We start from the raw sequence: 18,261 nt of genomic DNA on the forward strand, positions 1-18,261 counted from the left end.
AGGCAATAAAGTATAATCCAGAGATCAAATTATGCCTGTATTATGATAAGAAAATAGCATTTTCCTTAAGAAAGTGTGTGTGTATATATATATATATATATATATATATATGAATACCTAATCGTGATGGTTGTATCGGAAGTAGTAAAAAAGCCACCTTGGTTTATTTAAAAGAATGTTTACCTATGCACAGGAATTTAGCTTTCCAAATAAAACAGTACTTTAACAATAATTTTCAGAACACAAATGAAATCATTATCATTATTCTAGTTTTATAGCACTGGATAATGGGCTAGGTTTAGGCTTGTCTATTTATGTCAAACTGTGAGAATCTGGGAGTTTCTCTCTTGACCTTAAGGAAAAAAAAGGGGTGGGGTAAGAGTTGAAGGGAAAGGAAATGTGAATGCACATCACAGTAAATACAAAATTACAAGTTTTGCTCAAATCAAAGATCCTGAGACTGAAAAAGTATTTTCTATTCAGACTCCTTAATTAAATTAGACATGTTTCAGGCTAAATAAACCTCTAGCTGATCTATGGAGAAGATCGAAGCTATAAACAGATTTTCTTACTTCCTGACTTTAAGAGAAACATGTTACTTGATGTGACTGATCAATTTTTAAGTACATCAATAATGTATGTTATCCAAAGCTAAAAACTGTTTAAAAAACCACGTAAGACTTGGAGAGGAGAAAGAAACATTCACAGCTTACAGGTGCTACAATGCAAGACTTAAGAGACTAGTATGTTTTCTTTATCTAAGAAAGGTTTTAAAAAGCACAAGATTCTTCCTTTGACCTAGAGATACCAAACACCTGCAAATACCAAGGATTTCAAAGTGTAGCTGATACACTTTATAAAATACTGCTTTCCAGCCTTTATTGTTAGGTGAGTGGCCAACCAGAGAAAAAATACAATTTTTCATAATTAATTCACTTAATTAGAATGGTAAAAACTTGCCTTGGACTTTGCAGCCTTCACAAGGATGTCATAATTTGATGGGGGAGGAGCGGGATGTTTCCGGAGCAAGGCAAACTCTGGGAACTCATCATAAATTTTTTGTGCTACAGAAATATTGGCAAGCAACATGAACTCTTCAACCATGGAATTTGTCTCTCTATCAAGATAAATATTTTATATTGTTAGAAAAACATTGGACATTTACTTTGAGTGCCTAAGGAAGAAACATTCCACCATCCTAATGATGTTATACAATATTAACTACTGGTTTTGAACATTTATACAAGTAAGCAAGCAATTTTAAGACTAAAAACAATGCTTATTAAGCTCCAAATACTGACTCAGAAGAAAAAAAAATTTGAAATACCCTGAAATATCAAATTGAAAAAAATTAAAATGCCTGAAAAGACCAACAGATAAACCTCTTGACTTCTTCCTAGGAAGTTCACATATGAAGCACATAGTTCAAGACTTGCTAGATAAATGAGACTGTGAAATACAGGAATTCTCTTTCTGAGGATCAGCTTGACCAAAGAAGTTGAGGATGCTCTATCATTGTAAGTGTTCAGGCCCAGGCTGGGTGGGGCTTTAACCAACCTCATCTAGTGGGCAGTGTCTGGGCCCATGGCAGCGCGGGTTAGAAGTATCTAGGCTTTCAAGATCCTTCCACCTCAAACCATCCTCTAATTCTATGACTGTCCTGCACTACTAAAGGAACTTTGTATGCTATTCACTAAATGTTGCTACTTAAATCTGTCTTCAATTCCATCCCTACCCTGAATTAACTCATAAATAAAATGCATACTTGAGCTCCTTAGTCTGCAGATCAATCGGATCATGAGTTTCACTGTCCATGTGGAAACGAACTTCTGGTGACGCAAGTGTCAAGGCTCTGCAAGACAGTAAGTGGTATTAAAAAATTGCAGTAAAGCAGACAGAGCAGCTGAGCTGCAAGCCTGTAACATCATCTGGGGCTACCATGACATAATAATTTAAAATTAGCAAAAATTAATTAAAAATTTTGGAATTAATGTTCAAATTTGCAGGAAATGTCATGCGAATACACACCATGTAAGCTCCTAAAATTTCAAACGCTACTCCTCCAGTTGTGCTTTTATGACTCTGTGGGATCCATTTTGATTGATCTTGTGAAGAAAAAGTTAATATCCCAAGTTTATATATTTTGGGAAATAAGGATAAGCATTCTTAAGCAAATCAAAGCGGCAAAATACTTCTCTTTCACAAGATTTTCACTAGAAAAATGGACACAGGACTATAATATATTTTACCAGCAAGAACAATCAGAAAAAAAGTGAGAAAAAAGGTAACAGGTAACTGCATGGCTTACCCATTCTCAATTCTTTTCTTCTTCAGAATTTTTGCTAATTTGTTCAGTCCACGTAGGCTGAGAGTAATATCATCATTCATAGTTGCTGAATCGATTCTCATCTGTGCTTCAGCATATGTAAGAGAAGCCTTGAAGAGGTTAGAAAAAAGACATCATGATACATAATTGAATACTTGGAAAAAAACCCCACAGTTCTGTCTTGCAGAACATGCAGCTTGCTGTCGTAACTTGGTTCACAATACAAAGCTTTACATTTAATACCTAATGCCTGTTACTCACAAAGAATAATGGACAAATGAGGACAGACCTATGCAAGATCTTAAGATATACCAGGCATTTACAGTGTTTTTTGGTGGTTTTTTTTGCTGATCACATGTGTTTTATACATTGAAAGTGTAATTTTCAGAAATGTATTAAACATCTACAGAATCCACTGAATTTAATTGATTAGCTGGTACATATCAGTCATGTCATATATGCATGGTACACATAAACACTGCGGCCTGCAAGGCTGAGAAGAACACTGAAGAATCAAACATCTTCTTTATTTTTAGTATTTCAGCACCACTTTATAATTCTAATAAAACATACATAATTTCTCAGAAAGAAAACTTTATTATCAAGTCTGTTGATCATTGTTTTTATAGTTTACAGCTTTTTATTTCAGAATTATAGTAATATTTACATGACTTACCTTGGAATTAATAATACTCTTTGTAAATCTGGTTTTTAGAATTTCAGCTTTATGGTTCATTTCCCATATACATGAAAATGCAAGCCTATGAGAGAGAGAAGAAGGAGGGGAAAATCTGTTAAAATCCCTACATAAACAACTGTAGTTTCTTGCCAGGATCAAAGTATGGATCATATACATATACCTGTCCACATTAGATCTCAGAGAGCATAAGTTGGAGCTAAGTAACTCTGGAACCATATCAATCCTCTGCAAAGAAAAGAATAAAAATCAGTACTTTATAAAGTTAGTAGTTTAACTTCCTAATTTTTAATATAATAAAACTTAGAGAATTTTTTTTTTTGCCAAGAAAGCTCAGATTACTGAAAGAAAAGTAAGCCACTTTAAGAAAATTAATTCCAAGATTCATTGTAGTTATCATCTTTTTAGTAACAGTAATTTCTGAAAAGAAATCATGGTCTGTAAGAAATAACCAGGACTAAGTCTACAGTGTTAATGAATACAAATCATAGGAACCTTCAGAGATTTAGCAATCACAAAAAATGCAAAAACCAATGGAAAAGGCACAACCAGGACACTTCTACAATTTCAGACTGGAATTAAAACAGTATTCCAGTTTCAGAACCACACGCGAATAATGCTTCAAACCAGAGTTGAACGGGATATTGTCCAGATAGTGGCTTTTAAAAGATAAAACAGAAAATAAAATTGTCTTAGACAAATCATCTACTTTTTTTTTTCTCCTTAGTTCAGAGAGAATTTCTCCACTCCCAAGAATTAAAAGAGGAAAGCAATGAAAATCCAACCCACTCAATCAAATAAGAAGCTGTAGAAAACAATTACCTTTTCACACAGATACACTGTTGTTCCTCTTTTTACTGACTCCTCATCCAAAGCATTTCCTGGGCGAATAAAATGACTGACATCTGCAATATGTACACCAACCTAAAAAACAAGCATTGTGTTATGCACCTCATGAAACAGAAACAGCTCTCAGACTGAAAGAAATTTTCCCACATTTTTACAAACCAATTTATCCATTTCCAGTTCCTTTCCGCAGATCCCATATTTCGTAACGAGAATAATTAAAATCTATCACAGTGATATTTAAAAAGTGAACAGTTGCAGCAATTATTTTTAAAAAAGGCATTTGTACATCTAGGGGAAAGTTATATTCACAACCAACACAACTTTTCCTTGAGGGCCCAAATAACCACTTTCATGTTCTTCAAGACCCACCACAAATTTGCTTTTTCTTTTCTTTTGCTGTACCTTCCATTTTGTCACACTCTGCTATTACAATTCCAAATTAATTTCTAAAGAAGAAAATCTGACTGAATCAGATATAAGGGACTAAAGAGCTGGTGTTAAGCCTGCAGCTTTTTACTGCCTTTTAAAAATAACTCCACAGGCATTACAGCAGTAGCTTAATTTTTTTTTTTCACAGTTCCTTATCCTAGCTGTAAATATCCTTATTTATAATACTTAGCTAAAGCAGTAAATAATTTTTATGTTAAATTCTCATGCCAAATGAAGATAAATCAGGGTGAATTTAGAAGACACTAAATTCCCACTTTTGACACTGATCTGATGCAAATCAACTCCCTTTTTTTATTACCATCCTGCAGCTGTGCAAATGCCATTAATTTATTTATAGCAGATCTGGAGCTTTGTATGCATCATTTACCACTACTGCACTGTTTGTAAAATAAAGTAAAAAGTAAGTAAATAACTGACTAGATTGATACAATACCTCTAGATTTCCATTTCCTATTTCTCTACAATGTAATGCATCATCAATATCTGTGCAACCAGGAGGATCAACACTACAAACAGTCAGATGCCGTAAGTCCTCTCTGTGTTTCATATCCTGAAATTTAAATGAAACAAAGAATTGTTTTCAAGAACACCTTCCTTTTCCAAGTAAAAATGGTCATCTGAGAAAGGTGTATTACATAAGATTTTCCCCAGCAACCAAGTATTTTCGGAATGTTTATTTTTTTGGGGTGGTTTGTTTGTTTTATGACAAAATCAAAACAGATATGCAGAAACTACAATGATAGAAAAAACAACACAGAACATTAGTACTAATTTTTTTGTTTGTTTTACAGAAATGAGAAGAGAATCAGAACACTACCATCGTTTCATCATGATCTTAGAATTAGCAGGATGAGGATTTGAGATTTTTTTTAAGTGAAATTTTGACTGATGTCCAGCTGAATTACTTGTCTTCTATATGACTGCTCTCAAGTCTAGCTTTCTAAGGCCTAGATGTCTAGATAATTGAAAGGAACTGCACACCTTGGAAGTACAGTAATTTCACGATTGTAAGCCGCACTGAGTATAAGCCGCATTTCCGGGTGCCAGCAACTTTTCATTCTTTGTCCATATATAAGCCACACCTGATTATAAGCCGCACATTACAATACAGAGTGTGATAAAAGGTATCTGTTCTATCACCATCTGTTGAGGGTGGGGGCAGTGATCCTTATCTCTGCGGGAGATATTCTGCTAATGGACCATCCATTGAAACCAGGCGGGGCATTGTTCTTTATCTTTTCACAACCCATCCTTCCTCCAGCGAGTCATTTTCTGCTAATGGCCCATTGAGTCCCACTGTGGGACTGATAAAATTACTGCATCCCATTGGAAGTTGCTCCAGCCAGGGGGAAGAGCCCAACATTTCCTACCAAAATAAAAACAGAGGTTTTGGGACACTAAGGGAGCCCCTTTCTCCACTGGACTCCAGAGGAAAACCGGATTTCTCCACATCACCACTGGACCTCCAGAGGGAAACTGCACCTTCTGCAGGAGCACTGCTCCAACTGAATAACATCTGTCACTGCAGGAGGATGCAGCCACGAATGGGACTGCTACGAACACCTTGCCTGATGGGGTGTCAGGTTGTACTCTGACTTTGTCAGGGTTTGGAGTTTGTTTCTTTGTAGTACTGTATTTCTTTTTTAATTTCCCTAGTAAAGAACTGTTATTCCTAATTCCCATATTTTTGCCTGAAAGCCCCTTGATTTCAAAATTATAATAATTTGGAGAGAGGGGGTTTACATTCTCCATTTCAAAGAGAAGTTTCTGCCTTTCTCAGCAGACACCTGTCCTCCAAACTAAAACAGCAACTTTTCATTCTTTGTCCTTACATAAGCCGCACCTGATTATAAGCTGCACTTTGGGTTCGGACCAAAATTTTAGTCAAAATGGTGCAGCTTATAATCGTGAAAGTACTGTATATCCTTGAAAAATAGCTATCTCTCTCTTTTGAAAAAACCCTTCTTTTATCTTTTTATTCTTTAACAAAACCTGCAGTATCATCTTTATCTTAAAATATTTATCCCCAACAAGTGCAGTTTTACCCAATATGCAAAAACTTGGAGAGATCTTGTTTCCATAGGAAATCCAGCTGAAAGTTCTCACTAAGACAGAACGGTCTTGGACAACACTTCTCATCTATTTCTGATGCACTGGGACATGCATCAAGAATGTCACAGTTTGCATTGAAGGGGAAGGCACAGTAGTTACTACAATAATTTACAAATTGTTACCTCTTCTGTAATGCTCCAAGGCATTTTTGGTAGGAAACTAAGGACAGCCTGGGAAAAAGCCTGGTGAGGAACATCATGTTCAAGCAGAAGAACTTCTGTCTCTGTCTCTTTATCTCCAGCGCTTCCCAAATTCTTTACAAAATGACCCTGAGGAATAATAGAGGTACATACACACATCAAGCAATACCATTTGTCCAAAAAATAAGTACTTAAGATCATTACCCTTAGGTTATTCTTAGGTTATTAAGCTACACAGTAGGAGCAATCTTTTTTTAATTTGCTTCACTTTCTCATCTTTTAAGAGAAATTTAATTTTAAACATGCATTTGATTCAGTAAGTCTGAACCGAGTTCATCCAGACTCTTTTCTTAGAATGGCTCTAAATTCTCCACAATTAAGGCCCCAAAACTTATAAACATGAAATCATTTTTGAAGGAAGAAAAAACCACTGCTGCAAAAGCAGCAGAATTAACACACTCTCATTTCTTTGTGCGTTTGCCTTGTGTCACACATCTCACACCCTAATACCACATCAACTCTGCCTTCTTCCTCACTTCTCTGTAGTAATACTCTCTTTGTCTTAATGCTTCTCCCATACATTCCATGTTCCCTTCATTTCTCTAAACTAGCAGGAGACACTTGTGCTCTGCTTCAACACAAGCTATGCATTCCTGCACAAGTCACTGAAGACTCTTCAAAACCTGGCTTGTGTTCAAAACAAATGGAAGGCAGCATCCTCAGTTTCTCATACAGCCTCTATTATTTACGCTGAACTTTTAAATACTTTTACTCTACTGGCAATTTGATTGCATTGGGTGCGTTTGTCAAATATCTGCTGGGACAATGATTAGTATGTGTGAATGAGCAAATTCAGAGCGAAAGATTTGTGTTTCCAGGAACCCAGACTAAAGTCCCTGGTTAATGTATGCAAAGCACCTTAAGTAGCACATATATGTTCACTGTAGAACTGGATGAGTAAATTTTTGAAAATGATAACCCCTGATAGTAAGTGCAAATTAAATCAAGTAGGGACTTCCTTAATTTGTACCATCAAATGACACTCAAAGAATTTAAACCTCATCTCAACACTGTTTTTGCAGTTATTCAGTGTTGCAGATAAAAAATATTTTACCTAAGAAACACAAAAAATCAGATAGTTGAAAGTTCAGAAAAAAATGCCTAAACTTACATTAGGATACCTGGAATTCCTGGGCCAACCGTCAATAGCAACAATTATTCTTTGCCCTTCCAATGTATCTGCTTGTCTGGTTTCTATTCGAATGCGAGGAATTCTGCGATCAGCTGGTGTAAACAAATGGCGCCTTGCCTATGAACAACCAGAAAAAAACCCAGTTAATTTCCAAATAAAGAAAATAACCCAACCCGGCACTTAGAGTACACTAATTTCACGACCATAAGGCGCACCGGACTGTAAGGCGCACCCCCCGGAATTCGGCAAAATTCGCAACTTTGTAGATCATATAAGGCGCACCGGACTATAAGGCGCACTTTTTTTTTGCAGCGAGGCCCCGCCCCCAGCTCACCCCGGGTGGTTGCTGGCCGAGGCCCCGCCTCAACCTGGCAGCCATTGGCCCCCGGGCCCGCCTCCACCCAGTAGGGGCGGTGCCGCGAGCCACCGAGCCACCCTGGACCTGGCAGCCATGGGCTCCTGGGACTGCCTGGATCCAGGAGTGGGGGTGCCGCCAGCCCCCTAGCCCGCCTTCATCCGGCAGCCATGGGCTCCCGGTTGTGCCTGGCCCCAGGAGCAGGGGTGCTGCAGCCTCCCTAGCCTACATTCACGCGGCACCCATGGCTCCCCGGGACTGCCTGGACCCGGGAGCAGGGGTGCCGCTGGCCCCCTAGCCCACCTTCATCCGGCAGCCATGGCTCCCCGGGGCTGCCTGGACCCAGGAGCGGGGGTGCCGCGGGGCCCCTAGCCCACCTTCACCCGGCAGCCGTGGGGTCCTGGGACTGCTTCCACCCGGGAAGGGGGGTGCCGCGGCCCCCCTAGCCCACATTCATGCGGCAGCCATGGCTCCCCGGGACTGCCTGGACCCAGGAGCAGGGGTGCCACCGGCCCCCTAGCCTGCCTTCATCCGGCAGCCGTGGGCTCCTGGGGCTGCCTGGCCCCAGGAGCAGGGGTCCTGCGGCCCCCCTAGCCCACATTCACGCGGCAGCCATGGCTCCCCGGGACTGCTTCCACCCAGGAAGGGGGGTGCCGCGGCCCCCCTAGCCCACATTCACATGGCAGCCATGGGCTCCCGGTTCTGCCTGGCCCCAGGAGTAGGGGTGCCGCGGCCCCCCTAGCCCGCATTCACGCGGCAGCCATGGCTCCCCGGGACTGCTTCCACCCAGGAAGGGGGGTGCCGCGGCCCCCCTAGCCCACATTCACCCAGCAGCCATGGGGCCTCGGGACTGCCTAGACCAGAGAGGGGCGGTGCCTCGGGCCCCCTGGCCCGCCTCTACCCGGCAGGGGCAGTGCCGCAGGCCTCCGGGCCCGCCCCCAGCCGGCTGCTGTGGCACTTCTGGTTCCCCCCACGGCTCTCAGCTCACACTTCCGGTTTGTCAAATTTCGCTGCTTTGTACATCAGATAAGGCGCTCCGGACTATAAGGCGCACTTCCGGGTTCGAGGGAAAATTTTAGTCAAAAGGGTGCGCCTTATAGTCGTGAAATTACTGTAATTGGATTATTTCCTCACCTCTTTGATCTGTGACTTGGAAAGCATCCCACAATACGGTCGCCAGTTTCGTTTTATAATGCCCACGACTCTTCCCGTAGGCCTCAGCATGTCCTTGCTAACTGAAGTCTTCAGCTGGTAGAACACAGGTTAAAAATACAAAACTGAACTCATGTTCAACTACAGTAGGTAACTTAAAACTTAGCAGCAACATTTTGTAACTCATTTTAAGGACATAAATTCTATTATGACTTCTTAAATAGAACCTTCTGTGCCTCCCTGTGCTTTGCATGACTTTCAATTTTTTCAGTATATGACACAACTGAAATCACATTAGTATGTGATGAGACTTAGCAGAGACAGGGAGAAGAAAGTGCTCTGCAGTCTTTTTCTACTGTTTTTCATTTTTCTGAAAGCATATCCCTTAAGAAAACCCAAACAAATAACATTTTCCATGTTATTTTACCATCTATTATTTGAATTTTTTGAGTCCTTTTACGCTGTTTGAAAATTCTCTGGTAATTCTCCACGTAATTATTAAAAAACATTACCATGAAATTCAGTAAAAAGATAATTTTTGAAGAAATTATCTTCTTACATAGGGCACACATGTGCAACTACAATTAAGTTTTATAATTTCTGTATTCACATTTTATAAATAGGATATATAAATCTAAAGCCTAACACTGTCAGAGTACCACAGATTTCATCTCTTTCGTAACATCACAGTTAAGTAAAATTATTTCTTTCATACAATGTTTTCTTTCTCCTCTTCATTTTCAATGTCCTCTTCATTCTGGCCATCGTCTTGCAAGACCACTGAGGATGGTGCCACCCATTCATCTTTTGCCAACAGCTCCACAGCTACAACATCTTCATGAATTGCTCGGTTTAAATGTTTCAGTCCTTGTACAATTATCTGGATTTTTTTAGAAAACAAAATGGAAATGCAAATATTCATGATGACGAGAACAGAAGACCCAAATCTAGAGGAGTGTAACAGAAGAGTAAACATCTATGACAGGCTCTACATTCCACAGAACATTTAAAATGTTTATGATGCACTTTTTTCCTCTGCCAAGGTTTCTTACAGAACAGATGATCTTATTTCAAAATTCCAAGTGCTTCTATAGTGCTTGGTTTTTGGGTTTTTTTTTAAATTAAGTCAGATAATCCTATTTTTGCAGGATTGGAGATTCCCCATACTACTGAGAAAGAGGAACGCAAGAGAGACAAGAAGTACCTCCAGGGAGGGAGAAGGCAATTGCCAGTGCTTGGAAACAGCACCTGTACAACGGCATCAACTGAGAATCCAGCAGGCAGACAGGTGGATTAACTGCTGGGTGGGAAAGAGCCAATCTACCCCTCACCAGGAAGGAAAATAGCACTGGGAAACAAAGCTGGAGAACTCCACAAGGGCTCATGACTGGTTTTTATCTTGAAAATCTTTCTACACACTTACTCCTTTGTCTTTCACCATACATTTCAAACTGACTTTAAAAACTGTTAAGAGGTCAATTGAAAAACTATTAACAATCAAGATTAATCTTTATTTTACCAATTACTTTAGCAAACAGTAACTTTAAATATATTATTTTTCCAAAAAGAGCATAGTCAGCACTACAACAGTCTATATCCATAAAAATAAAAAATGAAAAATCAGCACAAACGTCAGAGAAAAACCAGAAGAGTGAAAAATTACTAATATGCTCTCTTTTAACAAGTCACCACAAAAGAATCAAATTTTAAGTCATTACTAAGGCTAGTTAAAGTTTACAGCATGGAGGTAAAATTAACTCACCTCTTTGTTTTCTTCAGCATCTCCATGAACCCAAACAGTAGCTTCAAGGTAATTCTCTCTGTTTGCCCTGTAAGTTCCTTGGAGGTAAATACCAGATTTTATTCCTTGTTGCAATTTGCTAAGAGGAATATGTTCTGGGAATATGATTTTTCCACCTTCTATTTCTTTCTTTAGGAAAAAAGAAAAACACAAGAGAAAACTTTCAGTATTTTATATTCACATTAATTTCAAAACCAAGCTTGAGAACATGACACGCTCAAGCTAACAAACTCCCTAATTGTTAACTGTGTGTAGGTATGAATATGCACAGTAATGAAAAGCTATTATTAAGCAGTACTTTTTCTAATGAAGCATCAAAATATGGCAATTCTAGGAACTTTTCCTGTTTTCCTGCAGTTACTTAAAAACATACTGCAGAATTTTTGATTTAGATGTAACTAAACAGACACTTAACAAAGAAAATATTAGTATAGTAAAGAGCATGGCACACAGTATATATACTGTAAGCTGCAGGAAACATGATGAAAATACATTGCTGTGACCAAACCTTGGAGCAGTCTGACAACTGCTGACACCTGAATGATCTACAGTTAAGTGCTGAGAATACTGAGCCCTCCACTTTTTTCCTACTCTTGCATAGAGCTCTATTCTGTTAAAACTAACTCTGATTAAATGACTTTCCCATTTTTGTGGTGAGTGTTCAGCTATATCAGTTGTATGTGAACATATAAGTCTTGATTCTGATAAACACAAAGTACAAGAAAATAGAAGAGGATGTGGTACATCTTTGCGCTGCAGCCTGCATTTATGGCAACTTAAATAATCACCAAATGAAAAAGCTTTTGATCAATAACTTAAAATTGATTTTCCAGCAGACAGGAAACACAGATCTAAATGGTTTGCAATATATTTTGTTTTCATTTTCTTCCAACTGTTTCTCATTAATACACTTTATTTAACCAATTGTTATTATTCTTATCTGCACATTATTCCTAAGTTATGTAACGCAACTGGCTTTTTACAGATAACAAGATACATACTAACAGGCATACAAGCAGAACTGAAAATGGCTGCAATATCTCCTTTACGCTTTTCAGTGGTCAAAAAACTAAATTGCCAAAATGGTAATAAAGTTCAGACTCCTTGTATTCTAAACTGATGCCAGTACCCTAATACACAGTATGCAATATTATACTGCAAGCCATTTGAGATCAATTTATTTTATGAAAAGAAAAGGAAAACATACCCCTTCATCAGATACACAAGCAAGACGATCTACAAGCTCAGGATTAGCTGTCAAGCTTTTTATATACTCCTCACCTACAAAAGCACACACATAAATATTTATGCAAGAGATGCATGGGATTTAGGTATGAAGTGACTCCTCAATTTATTTGAGCAATAAATTAAACATACATACTACTACACTTACATGTATAAGCAGTTATTCCTTCCTCCAGAGCTTTCTCTTTATTAGTATTGTCATTTGTTAAAAAGATAACTTCAATCTTTTCCGCATCCTCTGTTTTCTTCAAGTGCTCATTGTACCATTTCACTGCTACCCGAATGGCTCTGTCATTGCGGTCATTGGAAGTTTCTCCCCGCTTCTGCTCTATGTATGTTTCTCTAAATAAATTTTAGAAACAAAGCGGGGGGGTGTTTGACAAACCAAAACAAATTCCAGCATCTATCTACACTTAACATTTTCAGACAAACAAGATCAAGGCTGTTAAGAATCATTATTTTACCCATTTTTATAATGTGCAACACTCATTAGGCCACTGAAGGGTCGGAAGACAAGGGCAAAGGAAAATAGGAAGGAAGTGTTATCTTCCAATACAACTTTCTCACAGACAATTGAAGAGGTTTGCATTAAGCTACTAGAACTATGGATTCAAGATTGCTACAACTATGATACTGCAGTATTGGAAACTAATTGTGAGCACAAATAAAGGCAAATTAATTGCATTTCCATTTGTTAGAGCTTTTTGTCACTAACTCAATGGATTTTTGAATTCTGCTACAGACTAAGCTGACAATATTGATAAAGCATTGGAAAATGTTTAAAAGGGACACTAAAATGGAAAATCAGCACCCTACTGCTCAAGATAACAATGCTCTCTGTAAAGCTTACTCAATACTCTAAGCCCCTTTTCATAACATACATAGATTTATGCTAACCAGAAGGAGAAGAGCTGCTGGAACACCAACTACTTCCCAACTGGATTCCTTGGAAATATACAGTTCTATCACACCAGTCTATTTTTTCCTCCTGTGCACATGTTCCAGTTTCGTTTCCACTTTCTTTTACTGGATATCAGCACAACTTTGTTATACCCCATTCCACCCCTTACCTGTGATGCTCATTGGTGAAAGAATAGAAATGTTTTTCTGGGTTTTGAATAACATCCCTAATTCGCTTGTACACCGGCGCACTTCGATGCCTGACTTCCTGTAGAACTGTCTGCAGCACAATGACATTCTTAATAACAGGATCTTCAAGGATATCAATCTGAGGAACAAAATGGAAATTAATCAAAATGGTTGCTTAATTCTATCCAATAACAGGACTTGAAATATTTCCTTGGCTAATACATGAAAAGCTAACATGAATAATGAGCTGCACACCTATGTTTTTCTCCCACCACTGGGAAACTGAACAGTGTATTAAGTTGCTTTCTCCTCCTTGTGGGGAAAAAAGTCCAATAGGTTTTTTCAGCCTCTCTGTGACCTGAATTGAAGATAAGGACTTATATTCTGACTTCTAAAAAATTCATTTTCAGTATGTGCAGGCTTCCAAACAAATGCAAGGTCAAGTGAACACTACAAATTTTTCTTACATAAAATGGGTTCCTATAAAATTTACCCTAGTGAACAACATGCAACTATACACAGTCTGACAGAAATCTGACATCATTTACAGACTGTCTGCCTTTATGAGGAATGCAAACCATAAAATGGTACCCAACTACTCTTACACATCTGATGTGTCTATGCACGTGTAGTAGGCTTGAGTTCTCCAGAAACAATCCCACTCTTAAACTGAAATTTTAATTTCCATGGAGTCAAATCAATGGGCATTCTGCGAGCTGCTCTTTTCTTCTGAAAGACCTTTTTCTTTTTTAAAGAATTTTGTAAAAATTTTTCAGTGCTTTTCTTTGCCAACTCCTGACATCAAGACAGAGAAATATATACCAGAAACCCATGTAAACTGTCAGGAGAAAAAGATGGAAGCATCACTTCCTAACCTTGTGGTAAGAAACTGTGCAAACCCACCCACAAAATGAGACAGCAGTAAGGCTCTAGAGGGCATAGCTAGAAGAATTAAAAGCAATACCAGACCAAGCTCCTGTGAACCTAATGTTTATTCAACCTGAAAGATTTAGAGCCATGTTCATAGAGGAGGAGATCCAGCATTATTATATGCATAAGCTGAAGCACCAGGTCAAGTCTTACTGTGGCCAAACTGTTTCAGTTTCTAGGCAAAACCTTTCCGTACCATTACCAAGACTTCTTAATCCCCACTTCTCCAGTTCACATCAGCACAACCTGGCACATTCTCAGAGCATTCTATAGCACACACATACAAATTTTACCAACACACACCAAGAAGTCCATTTGTAAGAGGCTGAAAACATCCCTTGACATGCTGTTGAGGGACAAGAATCTTTACAAATTTCATGATCACTGCTAAAACACAAAAGTGTTGTGCTTCTCTCCAGAATCTATGTTACGATTCATGAATTAGTTACAGTCTCCAATGTAGACAGGGCTGTTCTGCACAGGTATTCAAACACAATGAAAGAGTAAAGTTAAACATCAAACTTGGGAATTCCTGCCAGCCTCAAAGTCTACTGTCTGCCCCGCTCAGACTCAAAGCTTTGCACAGCTATTAACGGGCTGCAGAGTAAAGTTGCCCCCGTGCTACCCAAGTTGTACATGGGATGATTCTGCACCTTCTGTTCATTACACGAAATCAACATCACAGTATAAAGAACCTGAACATACACCTTGAGAAATAGAAGAGGCATTTAGAAAAATTCAGCGACCACAGAAGATCCAAAAATTCAGTGACAACATGAAGATCCCAATCGCTACTTCAGAGTCCACCAATTGTCTCTGCTTGAATGTTCATGCCCACGTAAGATTACAAGCAAAATAAATAAATGAATAAATAAACAAATAAATACTGTTCTTTATTCCTATGATTGTCAGGAAAAAAAGAAACCACAAAAACCAAACCCAAGAAAACAACAATAAAAAACATAAAACAAACAAGACAAACAAAAAACCCCTCACATACACTTTCCCCCATTAAACTGGAACATAGTCTAAGACCAGACCAGGCTCGCTGATCCTACAGTCTGCTCCTCAGCAGCTGGCAGGGAAAGACGAGACTACGCAGGCAGGGAATAAGCAGCCACAGGAAACACGGGAGGAGCCAAGCCCGCACCGCGCTGCCAACGCGCCTCTCCGGAGCCCACTTGGAAACTTACACCCACAGCGATTTAACAAGGCCGGCGCAGGGCAGGCTTGAGCCTTGAGCTTGAAGTCGGGCCCAGAGGAAGGCAGCGACGGGCCTCCCCAGCGCTGAGGCGGCCACACCACCCGTCCCTCCGTGCCGGAGGCGCTCACCTGGTGCAGGAGCAGGTTGGTGTCGGGCAGGAGGAAGTGCGGCCCGGGGCAGAGGCTGCTGGCGGGGCCGCTGGGCCGCGCCTCCAGCCCGGGCGCGCTCCCGCTGCCGGCGGGCGTGCAGAGGCGGCACGCGGCGGCGCCGCACGCGATGTCGTCGCGCAGGTAATGCTCGCGCACCACCTTCACCACCGCGCCCGCCCGCGTGCGCTTCACGAACGTCCGCGAGGTCAGCATGGCGAGCGGGGGCCGCGGGGAGCGGGGCGGGAAGCGGGGCGGGAAGCGGAGCGGGAAGCGGGCCGGGCGCAGGAAGCGGCAAGCCGCGCGGGAAGCGGCGCCCCGGTCGCCGCGGTGATGGCGTGGCACGCGGCCCCGCCCCCGCCGCGCTGAGGGCAGGCGGAAGCGCGCGCTGCCGCCGCTGCCCGGGGTGTGTGGGACAGACCCCGGGGCTGACCCCGGGACTGACCCGGCCAGGCCAGAGCCGCTGCCCCCCAACCCCCGGTGCTGCCGATTTACCGGGCATCCTGCGGGACAAACAGTATTCCCTTTTCCCGCGCTGCCTCCGGCTGCTGTGGGGAAGGAAGGCGGTGGCCCCGGAGGGCAGCCCGGCTCCGAGCGTGGCGTCCGCTCTCCCTGCTGGAGAGCCTCTCCTGGCTCTGAGCAGCGCCGTCTGTAAGTAGCAGCCTGGTCTGTGCCAGGTGGTTGTAAAAGTCCGTGTGGCTGCTGGATTAACCAGCCTGGCAGGAAAAGTGCAGTTGCTGCTGAGAAGGCAAAGGGCATCAAGGTTGGAAAGGAGCTTGTAGCCAGGTCGGGGCCAGGCTCTCCTGCCAGGCACCCAGCCATAGGATGATGGTACGAAGCCTCAAACTGCACCAGGAGAGTTTTAAGGTTGGACATCAGGTGGATTTTCTAAACAGAAAGGGTGATGAGTCATTGGAATGCGCTGCCAAGCGGGGAATTGGAGTCACCATCGCTGGAAGTGCTTAAGGGAAGATTGAACGTGGCACTGGGTGCCATGGTGTAGTTGACAAGGGGGATGTTCAGTCGTACGTTGCACACGATGATCACTGAGGTCTTTTTCAACCTGTGTGATTCTGTGATCGAAGTATTCCTTAACGTTTCCTCCTGTTAGTCGTGTTGTGCCTCTTACAGGGCGCTGTATATGCATCGTGGGTCTCGGGAGTTTTTGGTGCATGTGCTTTTGACAACGTGTATATCTTTATTTATAGCATCATACTAGTAAACTACATTCACACTGGTGTTTAACTTATTGTAGTCAAAACGCTTGATAATGACTGTTCAGGTCCTCAGCCAGCAGCCCTCCAGAGCTTCTCTAAGTGTTTTTCTTGGGTGAAAAAAAACACCAGTTCACATGATACTGAAAATCATTGCTTGCTTGCAGTGGTTAGTTTTTCATAATGAAAATTCAGAATTTCATTTAATTGTTTTGATTCTTGCAGTTGATTCTTCGGGGGGCTCATCTCAAAGTGTAACTTAGAAAAGCTTTACGACCAGTGGAAGAAAATGTCACATAAAAGCTCTAAGGTAATCAAGAAAGTAAACGTTTCTAGCTCCTTGGAATCTGAGGATATCAGCTTGGAAACCACAGTACCAACCGATGATGTTTCTTCCTCTGAAGAGAGAGAAGGTTCTGTAAAAATCACTAAGCAGCTGATTGAACGGAAGGAGTTACTCCATAATCTTCAACTGCTTAAAATAGAATTATCGCAAAAAAACTTAATGATTGACAACTTGAAAGTTGAATATTTGACCAAGGTAAGTAGTGTTTCTGCTTTCATTATATAATCTTTTCTTGATTTTGGTGCTTTTAGAGTATGGCAGAAACTTCTGTTCCAAAGAGAATTTCTTTGAATTACATAATGGAGGTCTGCTTAGTTGGTTTGGGATTGACTTGTTGTGTTTGTGTTCTTTAATGAGAAGAAGAGGAAACAAAGACATGGAAAACTTAGCTGACTTGTTCAAGTCATTTTGCTTACAAATAAGTAAGGGAGGATTTAATTAGTTTTACCTTTCCCAAATACAAAGAAAAACCACCTGTTTTCTTTCAGAAATGACAAATAATTTTGTCACTCTTTTTGGTAGCATAACAGGGCTTTGAACCTGGACTTTTGGAGTACTAGAAAAGGTGATCTGAATACTCTTCAATGCTTCGTTGTTGAAAATAGGGATAGAATTTACCAACATGCTAACAGTAGCTTTTATTCTGTTCAACTTGCATGAAGATCATTTAAATGAAGAAAGATGTAAAAACATTGCCACATTTCTGTGCAATTCATTTTTACAACATCCTATATGCTAACTAGTTTTTATTGGCTTTCTGCTCTGAATTTAAACCTGACTTGAAAGCAGTTGAACAAACAGCTATTTGGCTAAAAAAGACCCATTTAAGAACTAAGCCTTTTTTTGTTTTTAGCACATTGGGAAAAAGTCCATATCATATTCTGTGAAGCCCTAGTGTTTTTAGAGGTCTCGTTAGACAGCCATGTTTTCACTGTCCATAGCACTGGAGTCTTCATAGTTTTATTTCAAATTGTTCTTTTTGTAAATTAATGTAAAATTAATTTTTTGACAAA

General features: G+C 40.5%; 3 protein-coding genes across 3 annotated transcripts in view; 2 read left to right on the plus strand and 1 right to left on the minus strand.

Annotated features, from left to right (window-relative positions):
* BORA (BORA aurora kinase A activator) overlaps positions 1–5,190 on the plus strand; it is a 27,082-nt gene extending 21,892 nt beyond the window's left edge. The window contains exon 12 of the mRNA XM_033051881.1: positions 5,114–5,190. Within this exon, the coding sequence (XP_032907772.1) occupies positions 5,114–5,175 (62 nt within the window). The 3' untranslated portion in view covers positions 5,176–5,190. The remainder of the gene's footprint in view (positions 1–5,113) is intronic.
* Positions 1–15,958, minus strand: part of DIS3 (DIS3 homolog, exosome endoribonuclease and 3'-5' exoribonuclease) — a 21,284-nt gene extending 5,326 nt beyond the window's left edge. The window contains exons 1-16 of the mRNA XM_033051878.2: positions 15,671–15,958; positions 13,390–13,547; positions 12,468–12,661; positions 12,282–12,355; positions 11,036–11,203; positions 9,989–10,153; positions 9,256–9,369; positions 7,746–7,883; positions 6,557–6,703; positions 4,756–4,872; positions 3,846–3,947; positions 3,187–3,251; positions 3,003–3,087; positions 2,309–2,436; positions 1,766–1,852; positions 961–1,117 (exon numbers count right to left, since the gene is read on the minus strand). Of these exons, the coding sequence (XP_032907769.1) occupies positions 961–1,117; positions 1,766–1,852; positions 2,309–2,436; positions 3,003–3,087; positions 3,187–3,251; positions 3,846–3,947; positions 4,756–4,872; positions 6,557–6,703; positions 7,746–7,883; positions 9,256–9,369; positions 9,989–10,153; positions 11,036–11,203; positions 12,282–12,355; positions 12,468–12,661; positions 13,390–13,547; positions 15,671–15,904 (2,133 nt within the window). The 5' untranslated portion in view covers positions 15,905–15,958. The remainder of the gene's footprint in view (positions 1–960; positions 1,118–1,765; positions 1,853–2,308; positions 2,437–3,002; positions 3,088–3,186; positions 3,252–3,845; positions 3,948–4,755; positions 4,873–6,556; positions 6,704–7,745; positions 7,884–9,255; positions 9,370–9,988; positions 10,154–11,035; positions 11,204–12,281; positions 12,356–12,467; positions 12,662–13,389; positions 13,548–15,670) is intronic.
* A 137-nt stretch (positions 15,959–16,095) lies between these two features.
* The window catches only part of PIBF1 (progesterone immunomodulatory binding factor 1), a 119,044-nt gene continuing 116,878 nt past the window's right edge, over positions 16,096–18,261 (plus strand). Inside the window, exons 1-2 of the mRNA XM_033053006.2 lie at positions 16,096–16,339; positions 17,128–17,443. Coding sequence (XP_032908897.1) covers positions 17,192–17,443 — 252 coding nt within the window. The 5' untranslated portion in view covers positions 16,096–16,339; positions 17,128–17,191. The remainder of the gene's footprint in view (positions 16,340–17,127; positions 17,444–18,261) is intronic.

Source organism: Catharus ustulatus, chromosome 2, assembly GCF_009819885.2.
Source record: "Catharus ustulatus isolate bCatUst1 chromosome 2, bCatUst1.pri.v2, whole genome shotgun sequence".
NCBI classification, from domain to species: Eukaryota; Metazoa; Chordata; class Aves; order Passeriformes; family Turdidae; genus Catharus; species Catharus ustulatus.